The sequence below is a fragment of the Protopterus annectens genome, chromosome 10.part0 (genome assembly GCF_019279795.1).
Source record: "Protopterus annectens isolate FY-2018-M chromosome 10.part0, PAN1.0, whole genome shotgun sequence".
NCBI lineage: Eukaryota > Metazoa > Chordata > Ceratodontiformes > Protopteridae > Protopterus > Protopterus annectens.
In genome coordinates this window covers 1,820,703,229-1,820,723,194 of record NC_056744.1, presented here as the reverse complement: position 1 = coordinate 1,820,723,194, position 19,966 = coordinate 1,820,703,229, and the positions used below count along the sequence as shown (strand labels likewise).

The 19,966-nt window shown below is 43.5% G+C and overlaps 1 protein-coding gene across 6 annotated transcripts in view; it reads left to right on the top strand.

Annotated features, from left to right (window-relative positions):
* LOC122814063 (serine/arginine repetitive matrix protein 2-like) overlaps positions 1 to 19,966 on the top strand; it is a 1,651,944-nt gene that overhangs the window by 1,139,213 nt on the left and 492,765 nt on the right. For all 6 annotated transcript variants that reach the window (XM_044086671.1, XM_044086672.1, XM_044086668.1 and 3 more), the window contains one exon: positions 18,942 to 19,145. In XM_044086671.1, coding sequence (XP_043942606.1) covers positions 18,942 to 19,145 — 204 coding nt within the window. The remainder of the gene's footprint in view (positions 1 to 18,941; positions 19,146 to 19,966) is intronic.

Sequence of the window (19,966 nt, the reverse complement as noted above, 5' to 3'; positions counted from 1 at the left end):
TCAAGAGTCAACTTCTCCCAGGCACCCTGAAGTGGTACACAGACAACACCACAAGGTCCTACCTCCTGTGCAGACTAGCACTGCAGGCTTGGGAAATAGCACTGGAGAAACAAATCCTTCTCCAAGCAGTATATATCCCCTCCGCAGACAGTGTGATGGCAGATTCCTTAAGCAGTACCATGACCGTGTCTCACAAATGGATGTTGAACTGGGAAGTGTTTCTGGACCAGGTCCATCTATTGGTTATTCTGAATGTCTATCTCTTCACCTCCCCGATGAACAGACAGCTCCCAACCTTCTGCTCTATGACACCTCACCCAGACGCTTGGAAGGTGGGTGCTCTCTCAATCTCTTGGAAGGGGATATACGCATATGCATTCCCCCCTTCCTTCTCATTCGAAGAGTCCTGAAAATTCAGAAAGAACAGCCTCAAATCTTGCTGGTGACTTCCTACTGACCAAGACAGCATTAGTTACACCTATTTCACCTAGCCAACGGCAGTCACCACAAGTTACCCCAGAGAATGGACCTGCTCACACAGGGCAAGGGGAACACACTTACACCCTTAACTGCCCACACTGAATCTCACGTTGTGGGTGATAGGGTGTTGATTCCCTTCAGACACCTGTATACGGAGGACATGATCCAGGTTCTGCAGGAGGCCAGAAAACCAACAACCAGAAAATCTTACCTGTCAAAATGGAAGAGATTTTCCTTATGGTGTCAGAAAAGTAACCTACAACCACTGACTGCAGAGCCCCGAGTGGTCTTGTTCTACCTGTGTGACCTTACGAAATCCGGACTATCATACTCCTTCATTAAAATTCACCTATCTACCATCTCAGCTTGCCTGCCCCTGTTACCACCTTTAGCATCTAGATTAGAGGTCAAACTCTTCCTGAGAGGGACACTACACCTCAGGCGACCAAAGAAAGCCCATTCCACCACCTTGGGACCTTAATTTTGTCCTAGAAAATTGACTCTACTACCATTTGAACCAGCCAAACACTGCTCCCTCCAACACTTCACTTGGAAGACCATACTCTTGGTAGCCATAACCTCTTCTAGAAGGGTCTCCGAACTCCAGGCCCTTATGGCATACCCCCTTTTCAGTGTCTTCCACAAGGCCAGGGTATGTTTGCATTCTAACCCCACCTTCATACCAAAGTGGTAAATGACTTGTCCTTAAATCAGACCATCAACCTACTAACCTTTTTCTCCTCTCCACAGAACTGAGCAGAGATGATACTTCACTCCCTAGATATACACAGACAGCTCGGGTTTTATTTGGCCAAAACCAAATCCTTCTGAAAATCTGCCAGGCTCTTCATCTCTTGTCACCCTAAAGCCCTGGGTCAACCTGTTTCCAAGCAAACTATGTTCTCTTGGATATCAAAAAACATTTCTTTTGCTACACCAACCATGTTAAGTCACTCCCAGCCCCATTTAGGGCATACTCAACCAGGGCAGTGTCCTCCTCAGGGGCTTTTTAAAGGATTGGACACAGCTGCTATCTAGAGGCAGCTACTTGGTCCTCGGTTCTCACATTCACCAGATACTACAAACTGGATATGGGCTGTAAAGCCAGGGCAGGATTTGCCAGAGCCATCCTCCATTGGTTTGTGGAAAATGCTTCTGGTCCGCCACCCCTTCATTAGGACAAGAGCTTTTGCACTCTCCCTGATGTCATGACTACAGCAGCATATGAGTAGAAGGACACAGTATCGTTTAAGAACTTACCGTAATCTTAGATGTCCTTCTCTTCTATATGCTGCTGTATAGTTTCCCACACAGCCTTCTACCTCACGCCTGCCTGTTTACTGGAGTAACCACTCCATAGTCACTGTTTCCAGCGGCATTCAGCTCTGAAGAGGTGCGTGCTGACGTCCGCTTTACACCAGACATCCGAGAGGCGTGCAGGACGTCATGTGCACCCTAGCAGTAGCATTTAACCTTTGTATAACGGTCGGACGTGTGAGAGTTCACCAGAGGCAAACTCCCTGATGTCATGACTACAGCAGCATATAGAATAGAAGCACATCTAAGGTTATAGTAAGTTCTTGCACGACAGTATTTTCTCCGTCTTGTCCTAGAACCTAGAAAATTCGTATAGTCCTTCGTATGACTTACCTTTCCCTTCATTACCCCATTTTGTAACTGTACTAATATATATGTATATAAAATAAAATTTTCCTCTTAGATTTCTATAAAGGTTTTTAGCACTAGCTTTAATATTTTGTTTAGTGTGTGCATGCACGTGCGCACATCGTGGGTTAGTTTTTGTCTTTAATTATGTCCTATCCCAAACCCGTGAGTTTCAAGAAGTGTGTAAATTGTGGGCACAAAATCCCACTATCAAAACGTCTACGTGTGTGGTGTGCCTTGGCGCTGCCTACTTGGACTTATCTTGCACCATATGTGCCGGGTTCAACCAGCATGCACTTATTGACAGATGAAATAAGTTGATCTTGAAAGGCCTTCTGCCCAGTTCAGCATCTTTTACCTCCTCTTCCACTTCAGGGGCTCAAACCCCTGCCAGAAAGCATAAATGCTGTAAGAGATTCCCCAGTAGGTCCCGTTAGTTGGGGGAACCTCCTGCCAAGACAGCCAGACCTCTGGAGCTGACCACCTCAGCTCCTGTAGTCATCCAGCCTCTCCTCAGCATCAGAGCTAAAGTGTCTCCAGGTCCTAGACTTCCTGGAGTCAAGGTGTCTGAGCCAACAGGAATTGTTACCTCGACTCCAGCGGTTTCCCTGACTTGCCCGGCTCTGACAGTTTGAGAGCAGAGCAGCTCTCAGGGCCATAGCTTTGGTGTATGTTCTGAGGGGTTGATGTCAGCTATGAAGTTTTCAAAGCTGTCAGCCTCAGCATTTGATAACTTGGCTCTGACTCCTCCTCAGGATCTGGGGACGGTTGGGATTCCTTGTCGACAGCTCCGGCCGGGGTGCCCTGTGTTTGTCTATCCCCCTTGACATTGGAGGCAGTGGAGAGGGTTTTCTCTGCACCCAGAAGACCCTAGACTCTACCTGTTTCAGAACCTGACCCCCCTCTAGCACCCTTTGTGCTGAGCCATCTACTCTCTCCCCTCTAGGACAGCTTCCCCAAAAAAGACTTCCAGACTACTTTCTTTTTGGAACACCTGTGGAGTCTTCCGCTACCTTCCCATAGCACCCCACCGAGGAGGTTCCTCAGAAGCACCAGTGCAGAAGACGACACTTGGATTCCCCTTTGGAATCCCTCACAGAGAACACCAGTCTCGATGAAGGGGAAGAGCCCCTCCCTCCCCCCAGATCACCACTGGAGGATGTCTCTTTTGGAGACATCACAGAAATTCTACATCGGAAGGGTGGCTGATCTTCCCCAAGCTCTAACCCAGAGGAATCGGTGTTTCTGGAAGCTATTGGGTTAGGCCCATCTACTTTTTGGGTATCCCCCCCCCCCCCCATGGACCTTCTTATTGACCTTGTGTCACACAGGGCATGGAAGGAGCTGGACACAGTGGAACCAATTCCTAAGTGGCCCGATAAAGATTTTTAGTGCCCCTTCTGACCATCCCCATTGGACTAAGGATGTTCCTACCAATGCCATGGTGGTAGCAGCCACCACCAAAAAGGATCTGGCCCAGCAGAGCTCCATTGTCCATCCCCCTAACAGGGAGTCTAGGGCTTTAGACAGGTTTAGGAAGCAGGTTTATTCTTCAGCAACGTTTGCATTGCTAGCACTGAATTATTTGGCACACGTAACCCGACTACAGAGGAACTTGGTCAAGGAACTCTATGTCCCAGGGTCCATGTCTGCCGAGGAACAGAAGACCTTTTCCTCCAGAATGGCCATCCTTCAGTCAATTTCTAACACGTCCATGAAGTTAATTTCTCATGCCACAGCAGGTGCCTCATGGGCGGCAGGATCAGGCATAGCTGCCAGATGCCACACTTGGATACGACACTGATTTCTCAGAATGCTACAAGGTGTCCTTCACCAGTGCCCCTTTTGGACTGACCCTTTTTTGGTCCAACAGAGACATACTCTCCCAAAGTGAAAAGGACAGAAAGACCTGGTCTGCCATCTGGATCCATTTCTCAACCCCACAATGGACATTTTGCAGGAATTAGCGTGGAGGTAAGACATTGTGGTTCTGAAAATCTCGAGGTCCTTTTCTGGATTCACAGGGAAACCTTCCTCCCAGAGGCAGATGCCACCCACGTGGCAGAGGGGGTCCGATGAATCAAGGGTCTTTGGATTGTTTCTCCAACAGACCCAATCAGTGATCCTGAGGGATTGCCAGATGGCTTGTCTCTGGAGGCAGTCCGGGGATGTTTCTTTTACATGCAAAAGCCTGAGAAGCGATCACAAAAAATTGTTGGGTGTTAAAATTATATGCAGAGCCCTCTCCAAGCAAAACCCTCCTGGTGTTCCATCCAGTCAGAGGGGAGGCTGCAGCGTTAGAAATTTTAAAGCTGCTTTCAAAAAGAGTCATCCAAAGTGTTCCCCCAGACCAGCTCGTATCAGGCATCTACTCCAGATTCTTTAGTGCCCAAAAAGATGGGGGACATCAGGCCCATTCTGGACCCTACCAACCTCAATAAATTGGTTGCCAGTTCAAAGTTCTGAATTTTTATTTATTTAAAATTTGTGTACCAGGATAGTCCAGCTGGACAACTGGTGTCTGTTTTCAGTGGAGTCCTGGGGAGAAAATCTGCAAATATTACAGAAAGTGAAAATGACAATGATAAGTTACAAAAGTGTAGCATGAGATGGAGAGGGTTGTACAGTATAATAGGAAACATAGATGTATATTACAGAAAGTGAACATGACAATGATAAGTTACAAAAGTGTAGCATGAGATGGAGAGGATTGTACAGTAACATAACAGGAAACCTAGATATATATTACAGAAAGTGACAATAATAAGTTACAAAAGTATAGCATGAGATGGAGAGGATTGTACAGTATAATAGGAAGCATAGATGTATATTACAGAAAGTGACAATGATAAGTTACAAAAGTGTAGCATGAGATGGAGAGGATTGTACAGTAACATAACAGGAAACATAGATGTATATTACAGAAAGTGACAATAATAAGTTACAAAAGTATAGCATGAGATGGAGAGGATTGTACAGTATAATAGGAATCATAGATGTATATTACAGAAAGTGAAATGATAAGTTACAAAAGTGTAGCATGAGATGGAGAGGATTGTACAGTATAATAGGAAGCATAGATGTATATTACAGAAAGTGACAATGATAAGTTACAAAAGTGTAGCATGAGATGGAGAGTATTGTACAGTATAATAGGAAACATAGATGTATATTACAGAAAGTGACAATGATAAGTTACAAAAGTGTAGCATGAGATGGAGAGGATTGTACAGTATAATAGTAAACATAGATGTATATTACAGAAAGTGACTATGACAAGTTACAAAAGTATAGCATGAGATGGAGAGGATTGTACAGTAGCACAATAGGAAACATAGATGTATATTACAGAAAGTGAAATGATAAGTTACAAAAGTGTAGCATGAGATGGAGAGGGTTGTACAGTATAATAGGAAACATAGATGTATATTACAGAAAGTGACAATGATAAGTTACAAAAGTATAGCATGAGATGGAGAGGATTGTACAGTGTAATAGGAATCATAGATGTATATTACAGAAAGTGACAATGATATGCTACAAAAGTGTAGCATGAGATGGAGAGGATTGTACAGTGTAATAGGAATCATAGATGTATATTACAGAAAGTGACAATGATAAGTTACAAAAGTGTAGCATGAGATGGAGAGGATTGTACAGTAACATAACAGGAAACATAGATGTATATTACAGAAAGTGACGATGACAATGATAAGTTACAAAAGTATAGCATGAGATGGAGAGGATTGTACAGTATAATAGGAAACATAGATGTATATTACAGAAAGTGACAATGACAAGTTACAAAAGTATAGCATGAGATGGAGAGGATTGTACAGTAGCACAATAGGAAACATAGATGTATATTACAGAAAATGACAATGATAAGTTACAAAAGTATAGCATGAGATGGAGAGGATTGTACAGTGTAATAGGAATCATAGATGTATATTACAGAAAGTGACAATGATATGCTACAAAAGTGTAGCATGAGATGGAGAGGATTGTACAGTAACATAACAGGAAACATAGATGTATATTACAGAAAGTGACGATGACAATGATAAGTTACAAAAGTGTAGCATGAGATGGAGAGGATTGTACAGTATAATAGGAAACATAGATGTATATTACAGAAAGTGACAATGATAAGTTACAAAAGTGTAGCATGAGATGGAGAGGATTGTACAGTAACATAACAGGAAACATAGATGTATATTACAGAAAGTGACGATGACAATGATAAGTTACAAAAGTATAGCATGAGATGGAGAGGATTGTACAGTATAATAGGAAACATAGATGTATATTACAGAAAGTGACAATGACAAGTTACAAAAGTATAGCATGAGATGGAGAGGATTGTACAGTAGCACAATAGGAAACATAGATGTATATTACAGAAAATGACAATGATAAGTTACAAAAGTATAGCATGAGATGGAGAGGATTGTACAGTGTAATAGGAAACCTAGATGTATATTACAGAAAGTGAACATGACAATGATAAGTTACAAAAGTGTAGCATGAGATGGAGAGGATTGTACAGTATAATAGGAAACATAGATATATATTACAGAAAGTGAAATGATAAGTTACAAAAGTATAGCATGAGATGGAGAGGATTGTACAGTGTAATAGGAAACCTAGATGTATATTACAGAAAGTGAACATGACAATGATAAGTTACAAAAGTGTAGCATGAGATGGAGAGGGTTGTACAGTATAATAGGAAACATAGGTGTATATTACAGAAAGTGACAAGGAAGTTACAAAAGTATAGCATGAGATAGAGAGGGTTGTACAGTAGCATAATAGGAAACATAGATGGAGAAGATTGTACAGTAGCGTAACAGGAAACATAGATGGAGAGGATTGTACTGTAGCATAATAGGAAACATAGATGGAGAGGATTGTACAGTAGCATAATAGGAAACGGAGAGGATTGTACAGTAGCATAATAGGAAACATAGATGGAGAGGATTGTACAGTAGCATAATAGGAAACATAGATGGAGAGGATTGTACAGTAGCATAATAGGAAACATAGATGGAGAGGATTGTACAGTAGCATAATAGGAAACATAGATGGAGAGGATTGTACAGTAGCATAATAGGAAACATAGATGGAGAGGATTGTACAGTAGCATAATAGGAAACATAGATGGAGAGGATTGTACTGTAGCATAATAGGAAACATAGATGGAGAGGATTGTACTGTAGCATAATAGGAAACATAGATGGAGAGGATTGTACAGTAGCATAATAGGAAACCTAGATGGAGAGGATTGTACAGTAGCATAATAGGAAACCTAGATGGAGAGGATTGTACAGTAGCATAATAAGAAACATAGATGGAGAGGATTGTACAGTAGCATAGTAGGAAACATAGATGGAGAGGATTGTACAGTAGCATAACAGGAAACATAGATGGAGAGGATTCTATAGTAGCATAACAGGAAACGTAGATGGAGAGGATTGTACAGTAGCATAACAGGAAACATAGATGGAGAGGATTGTACAGTAGCATAATAGGAAACCTAGATGGAGAGGATTGTACAGTAGCATAATAGGAAACATAGATGGAGAGGATTGTACAGTAGCATAACAGGAAACATAGATGGAGAGGATTGTACAGTAGCATAACAGGAAACATAGATGGAGAGGATTGTACAGTAGCATAACAGGAAACATAGATGGAGAGGATTGTACCGTAGCATAATAGGAAACCTAGATGGAGAGGATTGTACAGTAGCATAACAGGAAACATAGATGGAGAGGATTGTACAGTAGCATAACAGGAAACAGATGGAGAGGATTGTACAGTAGCATAGTAGGAAACATAGATGGAGAGGATTGTACAGTAGCATAACAGGAAACATAGATGGAGAGAATTCTATAGTAGCATAACAGGAAACGTAGATGGAGAGGATTGTACAGTAGCATAACAGGAAACATAGATGGAGAGGATTGTACAGTAGCATAATAGGAAACATAGATGGAGAGGATTGTACAGTAGCATAATAGGAAACATAGATGGAGAGGATTGTACAGTAGCATAACAGGAAACATAGATGGAGAGGATTGTACAGTAGCATAACAGGAAACATAGATGGAGAGGATTGTACAGTAGCATAACAGGAAACATAGATGGAGAGGATTGTACCGTAGCATAATAGGAAACCTAGATGGAGAGGATTGTACAGTAGCATAATAGGAAACCTAGATGGAGAGGATTGTACAGTAGCATAATAGGAAACCTAGATGGAGAGGATTGTACAGTAGCATAATAGGAAACCTAGATGGAGAGGATTGTACAGTAGCATAGTAGGAAACATAGATGGAGAGGATTGTACAGTAGCATAGTAGGAAACATAGATGGAGAGGATTGTACAGTAGCATAGTAGGAAACAGATGGAGAGGATTGTACAGTAGCATAACAGGAAACCTAGATGGAGAGGATTGTACAGTAGCATAACAGGAAACCTAGATGGAGAGGATTGTACAGTAGCATAATAGGAAACATAGATGGAGAGGATTGTACAGTAGCATAATAGGAAACCTAGATGGAGAGGATTGTACAGTAGCATAACAGGAAACCTAGATGGAGAGGATTGTACAGTAGCATAACAGGAAACCTAGATGGAGAGGATTGTACAGTAGCATAATAGGGAAACATAGATGGAGAGGATTGTACAGTAGCATAATAGGAAACATAGATGGAGAGGATTGTACAGTATAATAGGAAACATAGATGTATATTACAGAAAGTGAACATGACAATGATAAGTTACAGAAGTGTAGCATGAGATGGAGAGGATTGTACAGTATAACAGGAAACATAGATGGAGAGGATTGTACAGTAGCATAATAGGAAACCTAGATGGAGAGGATTGTACAGTAGCATAATAGGAAACCTAGATGTATATTACAGAAAGTGACAATGATAAGTTACAAAAGTGTAGCATGAGATGGAGAGGATTGTACAGTATAATAGGAAACCTAGATATATATTACAGAAAGTGACAATGATAAGTTACAAAAGTGTAGCATGAGATGGAGAGGATTGTACAGTATAATAGGAAACATAGATGTATATTACAGAAAGTGACAATGACAAGTTACAAAAGTGTAGCATGAGATGGAGAGAGTTGTACAGTATCATAGGAAACATAGATGTATATTACAGAAAGTGACAATGACAAGTTACAAAAGTGTAGCATGAGATGGAGAGGATTGTACAGTATAATAGGAAACATAGATGTATATTACAGAAAGTGACAATAACAATGATAAGTTACCAAAGTGTAGCATGAGATGGAGAGGGTTGTGCTGTATAATAGGAAACGTAGATGGAGAGGATTGTACAGTAGCATAGTAGGAAACATAGATGGAGAGGATTGTACAGTAACATAATAGGAAACATAGATGGAGAGGATTGTACAGTAGCATAATAGGAAACCTAGATGGAGAGGATTGTACAGTAGCATAACAGGAAACATAGATGGAGAGGATTGTACAGTAGCATAACAGGAAACAGATGGAGAGGATTGTACAGTAGCATAATAGGAAACATAGATGGAGAGGATTGTACAGTAGCATAATAGGAAACATAGATGGAGAGGATTGTACAGTAGCATAATAGGAAACATAGATGGAGAGGATTGTACAGTAGCATAATAGGAAACCTAGATGGAGAGGATTGTACAGTAGCATAATAGGAAACCTAGATGGAGAGGATTGTACAGTAGCGTAATAGGAAACCTAGATGGAGAGGATTGTACAGTAGCATAATAGGAAACATAGAAGTCTTAGTGTAGAACATATAGCAAAGCATTTACATGAAGTCTTAGTGTAGAACATATAACAAAGCATTTATATAGAAGTCTTAGTGTAGAACATATAACAAAGCATTTGTAGGTCTTAGCAGTATATACAATATGTACAGTCAGCTCACAATACAGTCCTTTTGCCCTTCCTGTAGGATGGCGACTGAATCTGCTGTGTAGACCTTCAGGACGCACACTATCATATGATGAACACGTACTCCAGAAGGTTCCTCCACTTCCGGCTAGGAAGCCGTTATTATCAGTTCAGAGTGCTGACATTTGGTCTCACCACAGCCACCCTGCCAAATGCATGGACAGTCATGGCAACTTGCCTCAGACTGCAAGGATTCCAGGTGTTTCCATACCTAGACAATTGGCTCCTAACTGCTTACATCAGGCATCAACTCCTAGAAGCCAGAGAATTCCTGATGTCCTCCTATTCCTATGTTGCACCCTGCCTTCAGACGACCCGTACGTCAGCTCCTATATAAAAGCTTCAGCTTGGCTGTTGCAGCTTCGTGGGACGTCACACGTAGGGCCATAAACCAAGGACTATGTGTGACGTCTGCACGCACAGTCCTCAACTTTTCAGCCGCAGACTACTTTGCATCGTACAATCGCCCTCCAGACGTCTGATTGACTATGGATAAGTAACCTGTTGGATTTTTTGCATTTCTAATATTTTACCGATCTTTTACATTGCTTAGGCTTGGTTGTCGTAGCTTTCAGCTGATGTCAGGTAAAAAGGGAAAGTGCCAATGAGGGCGCCAGATTCCCCTTAAAGGACTCCCATGACAAATGCAATTTCTGCTTAGGCTGGAAACACGACCATAATGCCTGCCCTATTTGTAAATCTTTTGTGTCTAAGACCTTACGTAGCCATCTGGCAGCTCTAAACCTTTACTTAGAAAACCAACACCTCAAACGGCTGGCTCTCAGGATGGATCCTGTTTCGGAGGCCACCCGAGAACCTCCACGTAAGAAGGCCAAGATCCCTGGGCCTTCGCCTGCCGCTTCACACCCGGACGCCCTGCCAACTACCGATATAGGAGCTGAGCGTTCGGTGGATCAGCCACCTCCATCAACCTCCCTCGCAGAGGCCGCTGCACAGCCGACGTCCGGCATGTCCACGGAGCTTTCTCAGACACCGACACCTGTCGATGTTGAGGGGGAACCAGATTTGGGGGTTCCTTCGACCGGGATCCTGACCTGATACAGCCTCTGCCAAACCCAGCTATAGACAGACTCCAACCAAAAAGAATCAGAAAACTAAACATTTCACCTGCTTCTGAAGCCCCTCCAGACTGGGAGGCCTTCACCTAGGCCTACCTCTGCTGCTTCTGTTCCAGTGGCCCCCCTCCCTGAGGAAGAAGATGAATCTACATACTCTTCCTCAGATTAATCCATCTCTTATGCATCCCAGATTACTTCTCCCAAGGAGGATTACTGTCCTGATGAGGATTCTGTAGAGGGGGATGCTCCTCCTGAAGACATTACATTTGATGAAACCATCACCAAAATGAAAGGCTACTTCAAATGGGATACTTCCCAGATGACAGAAACACAAAAAAGATATTTTGAACTGCTGCAAGTGGGAGTCCCCCTCCCCTTCAGCTGTTCCTCCTGTTCTTCCTACATACTTAGATGCATTTACTACAGCATCTAGAACTCCTGACTCAGGATGCATTTACTGCAGTCTCTAGAACTCCTGACTCACAGCCCCCTGCACCTGAGCACCCAGACCGTTTCTACAAGGTGCCAGAGGAACAAAAATTCCTCATAAAGCCACCTTTAGCAGACCCAGTAGTGATTGCGACTGCCCCTGATAAAAACAGTCTAGGTTGCTACCTTCTGCCTCCCTTTTGCCCACGGATATAAAGAGATCAAATCCATGGATAGGATAGACAAGGTGTACACTTCTTCCACTTTGGCCTTCAGAGCCATTAACTATCAAACACACATGACCAAGTATGCCCTGGACTTAGTATCCCAAGCCACCTCTATGTTGACTTCTATTCCTGACAGTCCCATTAAAACGTACATCTCCTCCAAATTGTCCTTAGCACTACAAGTAGCTAGACACTCTAAGATGCAGCTACAATGCTGCAGAAGCTTCTGCTCGCTCTGCAGCATCAGCATCTGTCCTTAGGAGATATTCTTGGCTTAGACTATAAAATCTGCCAGAGGACTTCAAGTCCAAAATCTTGGATGCTCCCCTGGATCACAACTTCCTCTTTGGAAAGCAATTTGCATACCTATAAGAATCTGCAAGAAAAAAGCAGAGAGTTACACAACATTAAACCTCTCCTGGTAGTCCCTATACCCAAATTTTATAGGAACTACCCAGCTAAGACTACCTTTGTTGGGCGTAACCCGCATTCTGCTGCCTCCTCCTCCAGACCCAGAAGAGGAACTAGAAGACATTCCTTATCCAGGCCCACTGGCCCACCTCCTCAACCTAGACAGTCTTTTCAGGACAGGAGAGGTCCCAGTAATGTGTGACTGCCCTGCTCATCTGCCCCTCTCAGCTCGCCTTACCCACTGTTTCCCCTTCTGGCAGAAAATCACCACAGACCAATAGGTGTTAACCATTATTCAAAAAGGATACTTTCTATCCTGGAAACAAATTACCGCCTGGATAGACATTCCATTTCCCCCCAAAAAAACAATGCCATCTCCCTCCACAAATTCTGTTAGACCTGCAACAGCAAGGATGTGAAGAGACTGTTCCCACAGGGCAAGAAGAAAAGGGATTTTACTCCCGTCTGTTCCTTGTCTCTCAAGGACTGCCCCTGGAGACCCATTTTGGATTTCTCCTTCCTAAACCTTTACCTGCAGGTACCATCCTTAAAAATGCTGTCACTTCCCACTCTCTTGCCCCTCATGCCCCCCATGCCCTCAAATGCTTTCATGGTCACCTTGGACCTAAAAGATGCTTACCTGCACATTCCCATCAGGGCTTCACAGAGACGTTTCCTGCATTTCTCTGGCCCATCCTCGCACTTCCAATTTACGGCCTTGCCCTTTGGTTTATCCACTGTCCCAAGCGTGTTTACAAAGTGCCTAGCTCCAGCCATTGCCTTCTGCAGGATCCAAGTAATCTAGATTTACCCATGTCTGGACGACATCCTTATCCTAGCACATTCCAAAGATTCCCTCTTAAGGCATTAACACTTCACTATGTCCCTTCTTCAAAGTCTAGGGCTCACCTCAAACCTCAAGAAGTCCTCCCTGAACCCAGACAAGGACAAGATAATTCCTAGGTTGCAGAATCAATACAGACCGAATGAAAGCCTTTCTCTCACAGGACAAGGCTCTATCTCTAGCTTCCCACTTCCAGGAAGTCTTGTTCTCCAAGACCGTTACTGCAAGGCAATTCCTTCAACTCCTGGGATTGATGGCAGCAACCATCCCCATGCTACCATTGGCCAGAATGCATATGAGAAAACTACAGTGGTACCTCAAAACTATCTGGTCACACCACCAGAATCACCTGGAACAAGTTATCGCCCTTCTTCCCTGTTTAAAGAAGGAAATCATTTGGTGGATCCAACAAGTACAACTAAACCCGGGGCTTCCACTGCACCCCCCTAACCCACACAAATATTGCATACAGATGCCTCAGACTCAGGTTGGGGAGCCACCTTGCACTCCAAGCCCATTGGCAGCCTCCCATGAAAACCAAACACATCAATGTAAATTAGATGACAGCGGTTCTTTCAACTCTACAGACCTTCCTACCCCTACTGCTATCATGTCCTCTTCTGATAGTGACGGACAATACCACTGTAATGTGGTACATCAACAAACGGGGAGGTACCAAGGCATACCAATTGTGCAGGCTAGCCCTATTAATTTGGGACCTAGCATCCCAGCACAACCTTTCCCTGCAAGCCAGCTACATCCCTTCGCAGGACAAGCAAGCAAGCAGACCTCCTGAGCAGAACATCCTCTCCACAACACAAATGGATGCTGGACAAGGACGGTCTTCCTAGACATAGTCCACCTGTGGGGCACTCCACAAGTAGACCTGTTTGCCTCCCCCCAGAACAGGCAACTGCAGACCACCTGCACAAAGACTTATTCCCCCCAAGCATGGAGAGTAGACGCCTTCAATTTCAACTGGGAAAGTTCCTGTACGTCTTCCCCCCCCCCCTTCCCTCTGATTCAGAAAGTCATCCTGAAAATCAGGAAGGACAATCCAAAAATTTTGCTAGTGACGCCCTACTGGCCAAGGCAGCACTGGCTCCCCCTTCTATACAATTTAGCCAAGGGCAATCACTGCAAGTTACCCCACACGGTGGACCTTCTGACACAAGACAAAGGAACTCTCCTACACCCACATTTGCAAATGCTATCCCTGACTCTGAGTGATAAATTACTAACCCCATTCAGGCATCACTGTTCAGAGGACGTGCTATCAGTCCTGAGGGAGGCCAGGAAACCCACTACTAGAAAAATCATATCTTGCTAAATGGGAAAGATTTACTCAGTGGTGTCTGGGACAGGAAAGGGACCGTTATGAGGCTGACACCCCCCAGTCCTCTCGTGTTTGTCAACTTATAAAGGGTGGACTTTCCTATTCATCAGTGAAAGTGCACCTCTCCGCATTATCACCCTGCTTACCTCTAGATCCTCCCTTGTTAGCCAGGCTACATGTGAAACTCTTCCTTAAAGGCATCTTACACATCAGACCACCTAAGAAGCCTGTCCCTCCTCCATGGGACCTGAACTTCATCCTGGAAAAGCTCACCCAGCCTCCTTTCGAACCAGCTAATACAGCCCCTCTACAGTTTTGTACTTGGAAAACAGTACTGTTAGTGGCTATTACCTCTGCCAGAAGGGTTTCCGAGCTACAGGCTTTAATGGCATGCTCACCTTACACCATTTTTCATAGGGACAGGGTCACTCTGAGAACTAACCCTTCCTTCATGCCCAAGGTAGTCAGTGACTTATCTCTAAATCAATCCATTCACCTACCCAATTTTTTCCCCTCTCCCACTAACCAAGGAGAGAGGATACTCCACTCCCTAGATGTCCACAGGCAACTGAGATTTTACCTGGACAAGACTAAAGACATTAGGAAATCCAAACAACTTTGTATCTTTCCACCCCAGGGCATTGGGCAAGGCAGTCACCAAACAGACCATTGCATCCTGGATTAGAAAGGCAGTCGTATTCTGCTACTCACACCACAGAAAAAACCCTCCAGTTGGGGTTAAGGCACACCCCACAAGAGCAGTGGCCACTTCCAAGGCCTTCCAAAAAGGCATGGACACAGCTTCCATTATGGAAACAGCTACATGGTGCACTATACACACTTTCACCAAACATTACAAACTGGACCATATTTCCAAAGCATGCACAGGATTTGCCAGGGCAGTCCTACAAGGCTTTCTGGAATCATTTTCTGCATCCACCACCCTTTCATCAAACTAAGCTGTGGTACTCTCCCACACCAAGAATACTGCAACATAGGAGTAGAAGAACATAGAATAGCTGTGTAAAATCTTACCATAGCCATAGATGTCCTTCTCTTCCATGTTGCAGTATTCCTTCCCACCCACCATTCCCCCTCAGACTCTACCAGTCTGTCTGCTCCCTGATGCCTCTCTCCATTACAGAGGAGACCCAGGGCATTATACATGTCAACTTTGGCAGCCTATCATGTTGGGCCATCTACTTTACCTGCTTAGCTTCAAGCTCTGAGGATTGTGCATGCAGATGTCACACACAGGGTCCCTGGTTTATGGCCCTATGTGTGACGTCCCACGCAGCTGCAACAGCCAAGCTGAAGCTTTTGTATAGGAGCTGACGTATGGGTCGCCTGAAGGCAGGAAATCCCACACCAGGAATACTGCAACATGGAAGAGAAGGACATCTATGGTTATGGTAAGATTTTATGCAACTATTCTTTCCACCTAGCCTTGACCTTGGGCATCTCTATCAACCTGAAAAAGTCTCTGCTTCAACAGGTACAAGTCATAGACTTCATCAGAGCCCATCTGGACACCATTCATTCTCTGGTCCTACTTCCTCCAGGTAGAATTTACACCTTGAGGGCTCATGTCAGTTAATGGACATTCCTTGCAAGCCTTGTTCTAAAGGCCTTAGGATCCATGTTGGCCACAGTCACCCTGGTACCGCTAGCTCGCCTTAACATGAGAATACTTCAGTCGACCTTCGCAGTCCAGTGGTCCCACATGTACTACACATTGAATTACCCAATCAGGATTTTACGAGCATGCATGCAGTCTCTTGTATGGTGGATCCAGTCCGAGGATGATCTTCAAAGCCACTCATTCATCCTACCGCCTCCTAAGGCCACTGTGACAACGGACCCATCCCAGTTCAGGTGGGTGGAGGCATTATCTGGGACAAACAATCCAAGGCACGCGGTCCCCTCTAGAGACCAACTTGTATGTAAATGTTCTGGGGATGAGAGAGAGAGAGGCTTCTTGCGTTGCAAGCCACGGGAACTATTGCTATTCAGATGGACAATAGGTCAGTCAGTGGTCTGGCACATCAACAAGCAAGGAGGAACCAGGTCTTTCCCCTTGTGTTGAGTGGCCATGAGGCTGTGGCAGTGAGCGATTTCTTCCATCTGCTTTCTCATAGCAACACACATTCCAGGGAAGTCAAACATCCTGGCGGACAGGCTCAGCAGGACCATTCTAATGCCTCACAACTGGTCTTTGAATCCTTCAGTGACAAATGTGATCTTCCAGAGATGGGGTCAGCCTTGTTGCAATCTTTTTGCGTATCCCTCCATCAGCAAATGCAGCAAGTTTTTTGCTCTGATACCTCCTCAGGGACAGTCACAGAGAGATGCCGTAGTCCATGCTTGGCCTCTCTGTCTGCTTTATGCCTATCCTCCTTTTACCCTCATTCCCAAATTTCTGCAAAAAGCTCAGAGGTTGAAGTGCCAAGTGATCCTCATTGCTCCCTTTTACCCCCGACAAGTTTCCTGTGGTCTCACCTGGTTTGTCCACCATGGACTCTGGATCCCTCTCCAGATTTGTTGTCAAATCCCTCAGGACACTCCCATATGGCTCTCCTGAATCTGAAACTAACCGCTTGGTTACCCCACTTCCACTGATGGCTAGAACTTCCGGGCTTTTTTCCCCAGTTAGAGAAATTTTGATTGCAGCACACAAACCATCCATGAGAAAGCTATACAATAGTAATTTGAAGAGATTCTCCATTTGGACTCAAAACAATCTAGAACCTTTTACAGCTCCAGTTCCTGCATTGTTGGATTTTCTGGCTTGTATATTTCTTAACGGAGCTAGCTTTTCTACAGTGAAATTGTAATTGGTGGCCATTTCCAGTTTTCACATGGGGGGTGGGTTCTGTAGCCTCATCTAAATTGTGCAAGGCCTTAAAAGGTACCTTTCTCTTGCTTCGTCCTAGCAAGGAACCTGTTGACCCCCTAGGATCTTACATTGGTTTTACAGGTTTTAGTCTCTCCCCCTTTCAAGCCTTCAGCTAAGGTAGATTTAAAGCTTTTGACCTGGAAAACCATCTTTTTGGTGACCATTACCTCATCCAAAAGAGTATCTGAATTACAGGCTTTCTTGCAAACTTCCATATTTGATTTTTCACAAGGACAGAGTTACTTTGCTAACTAACACTTTCTTTCTGCCCAGGGTCGCTTCTGAGGCGGACGTATACCCAAGTTATCAACCTGCCTGTCTTTATACGTTAGACATGCAGACATCTTCATTTCTATTTGGATAGAACCAAAATTCTTAGGAAGTCTGATCAACTTTTCATTTCCTTTTCTAAATCCAGGTTGGGTAAACCAGTTTCTAAGGTTACCCTGGCTCATTGGATTACTATGCACATTAAACTTGCTTATTCCACAAGTGACCTTTACCATGTTACATTAAGGTGCATTCTACTAGGTCTGTTTCCACCTCTTCTTCCTTTTTTATTTTTTATTTATTTATTTGCAGTTGGTTTACCAGGATAGTCCATTGGGCCAAAATGAACCCGTTTTCAATGGAGTCCTGGGGAGAAAAGCTCCAAAAACAATCAAGGTTACAATAGTTTTTTGATTATAATTTTACAAGTGTCATAGATCCGAGGGAACATTACAATTAATACAGACTAGAGATGAAACTTACAGATGATACAGACTAGCAAAAGGAACATTACAAAATAAATACTGAGACCCATTGCATCATAGGAAGCATACACTTAAGAGGTGCAGCTTATTGCATTCTTAGCAAATATCTTAGGAGTTACAAGGAGGTATGAGTTAAGAAAAATGCAAAATTGCTAGTGTAAATGGGAAGAAAGGAAGATGGTGAAACTTTTGGTCGAAACTTCCCATTGATAAAATTTGTATAGCCACTACTTTGTCAAACCACCATACCTTTATATCACATTACAAACTACACCTCTCCAGGAACAGAGTTTCCTTTGATTCTGCTGTGCTCCAGAATATCCTTCCTTGAGGGCCTCCAAAGTTCTTTTGTAGCTGGGGACTCTGTCCAACAGGTTGAAGAGCAAATTAAGTCAACATCATCAAATAAAGAAGTTATGTACGCACCATAACATTCCATCTGAGTTGTTGCCCCTCATTTGCTCTTCAACCTTCCCCCCCTCCATCTACCTGTGGAAGGACCTAACGGCACTATTTGGAAAAATACTTCACTACTGTTTTAGCTCCTGAAGTATTCTTTCCTGCCTTGCCCTGTTGTATTTGGGTGATTTATTCCTGCTTATATGATTACGCTTATATGATTACATGATATGAAGTGGTGTGGCGCAAACTGAGGGATTTGGAGGAGAGAAGCATTATGGCTAGGGGAGGAGCTCTGATGTCTGAGCCTGGAGCCTTGGTATGTGGCTCAGTTGGATCCAGTCCTCTGATTCGAACACACAGGTTGAAGAACAAATGAGATGCAACAACCTAGATGGAACATTATGGTGAGTTTATAACTTTTTCCTTTTACTCTAGGAGTCCGAGTCCCAAACGGAAAGTAGAACGAGGGAGGAGACCATCTGTGAGCCCAAGAAAACGCAGACATGGACGTAGCTCTAGCAGTAGTTCCAGCAGCTCCAGTAGGACAAGCTCCTCTTCAACATCTCGATCCCGGTCACGTTCTTGGACACAGCAGAAGGGAAGCATGAGGAGGAGAACGCCTCCACCACCAAGGCGAAGGTGAGACAGAATGTGAACTAGAAACCCCTCTCTACAACTTTTTTAACATCTTCAGCATGCAGGGAGGATATAGCCTTTGGATACATGCTTCCAGCTGCAGTGAGACCGTTTAAGTGCATGTCAGTCACCAGCATCATGCACACCAGTTTATTTATTTTTAATTTTTTTGTTTTTGTTTTTTGTTTTTTTTTTTTTTGCATGAATTCAGTAACTCCATAAAAAATTTTTGAAACCTCTGATTTTTGAGCAGTCCTAGCACTCATTTGTTAGTCATATCACAAGTTTTTTTTCTGAGTCAGCTCCCTAATCATCTGCTTTGTCCTTGTAATGCATGGTACATTCTATTCCTTGTATACGGTAGTAGGTTGGCATCTAATCGTGGTCTGCTGACAGAATGCAAGTGGTACCGAATTGAGGGTGGCTGCCCCCGCTTGCTGTGCATGTACCTATAAACTTTGCACTTAAGTTGAATTTATCATTTTATTAAGCAGTATGAAGATATAGCTGAGAAACCTGGGTTTGGTGGTTTAAATTGTCTCTGGTAAGTTTCACTAAGCAGTTTCAAGGTGTCTGTGGCATAATTGATGACAGTTTTAGTAGATGTGTGGTGCCCAGAAGTTACTTGTTTCTCTGTTGCATCACTGTTGCATCTGCTGGACTATATATAGTATTAGATGTTTACAATTTATAGCTAAATCTGTACATCACAATTTTTGGAGCATTTTTCCTTTTGCAGAAAGATCCTTGGTTACTTGTTCAGTGTTGTGTTGCTGTCTTCCACCATCCCGTATCTGTTTACCCTAAACCCATGTGAAATTATT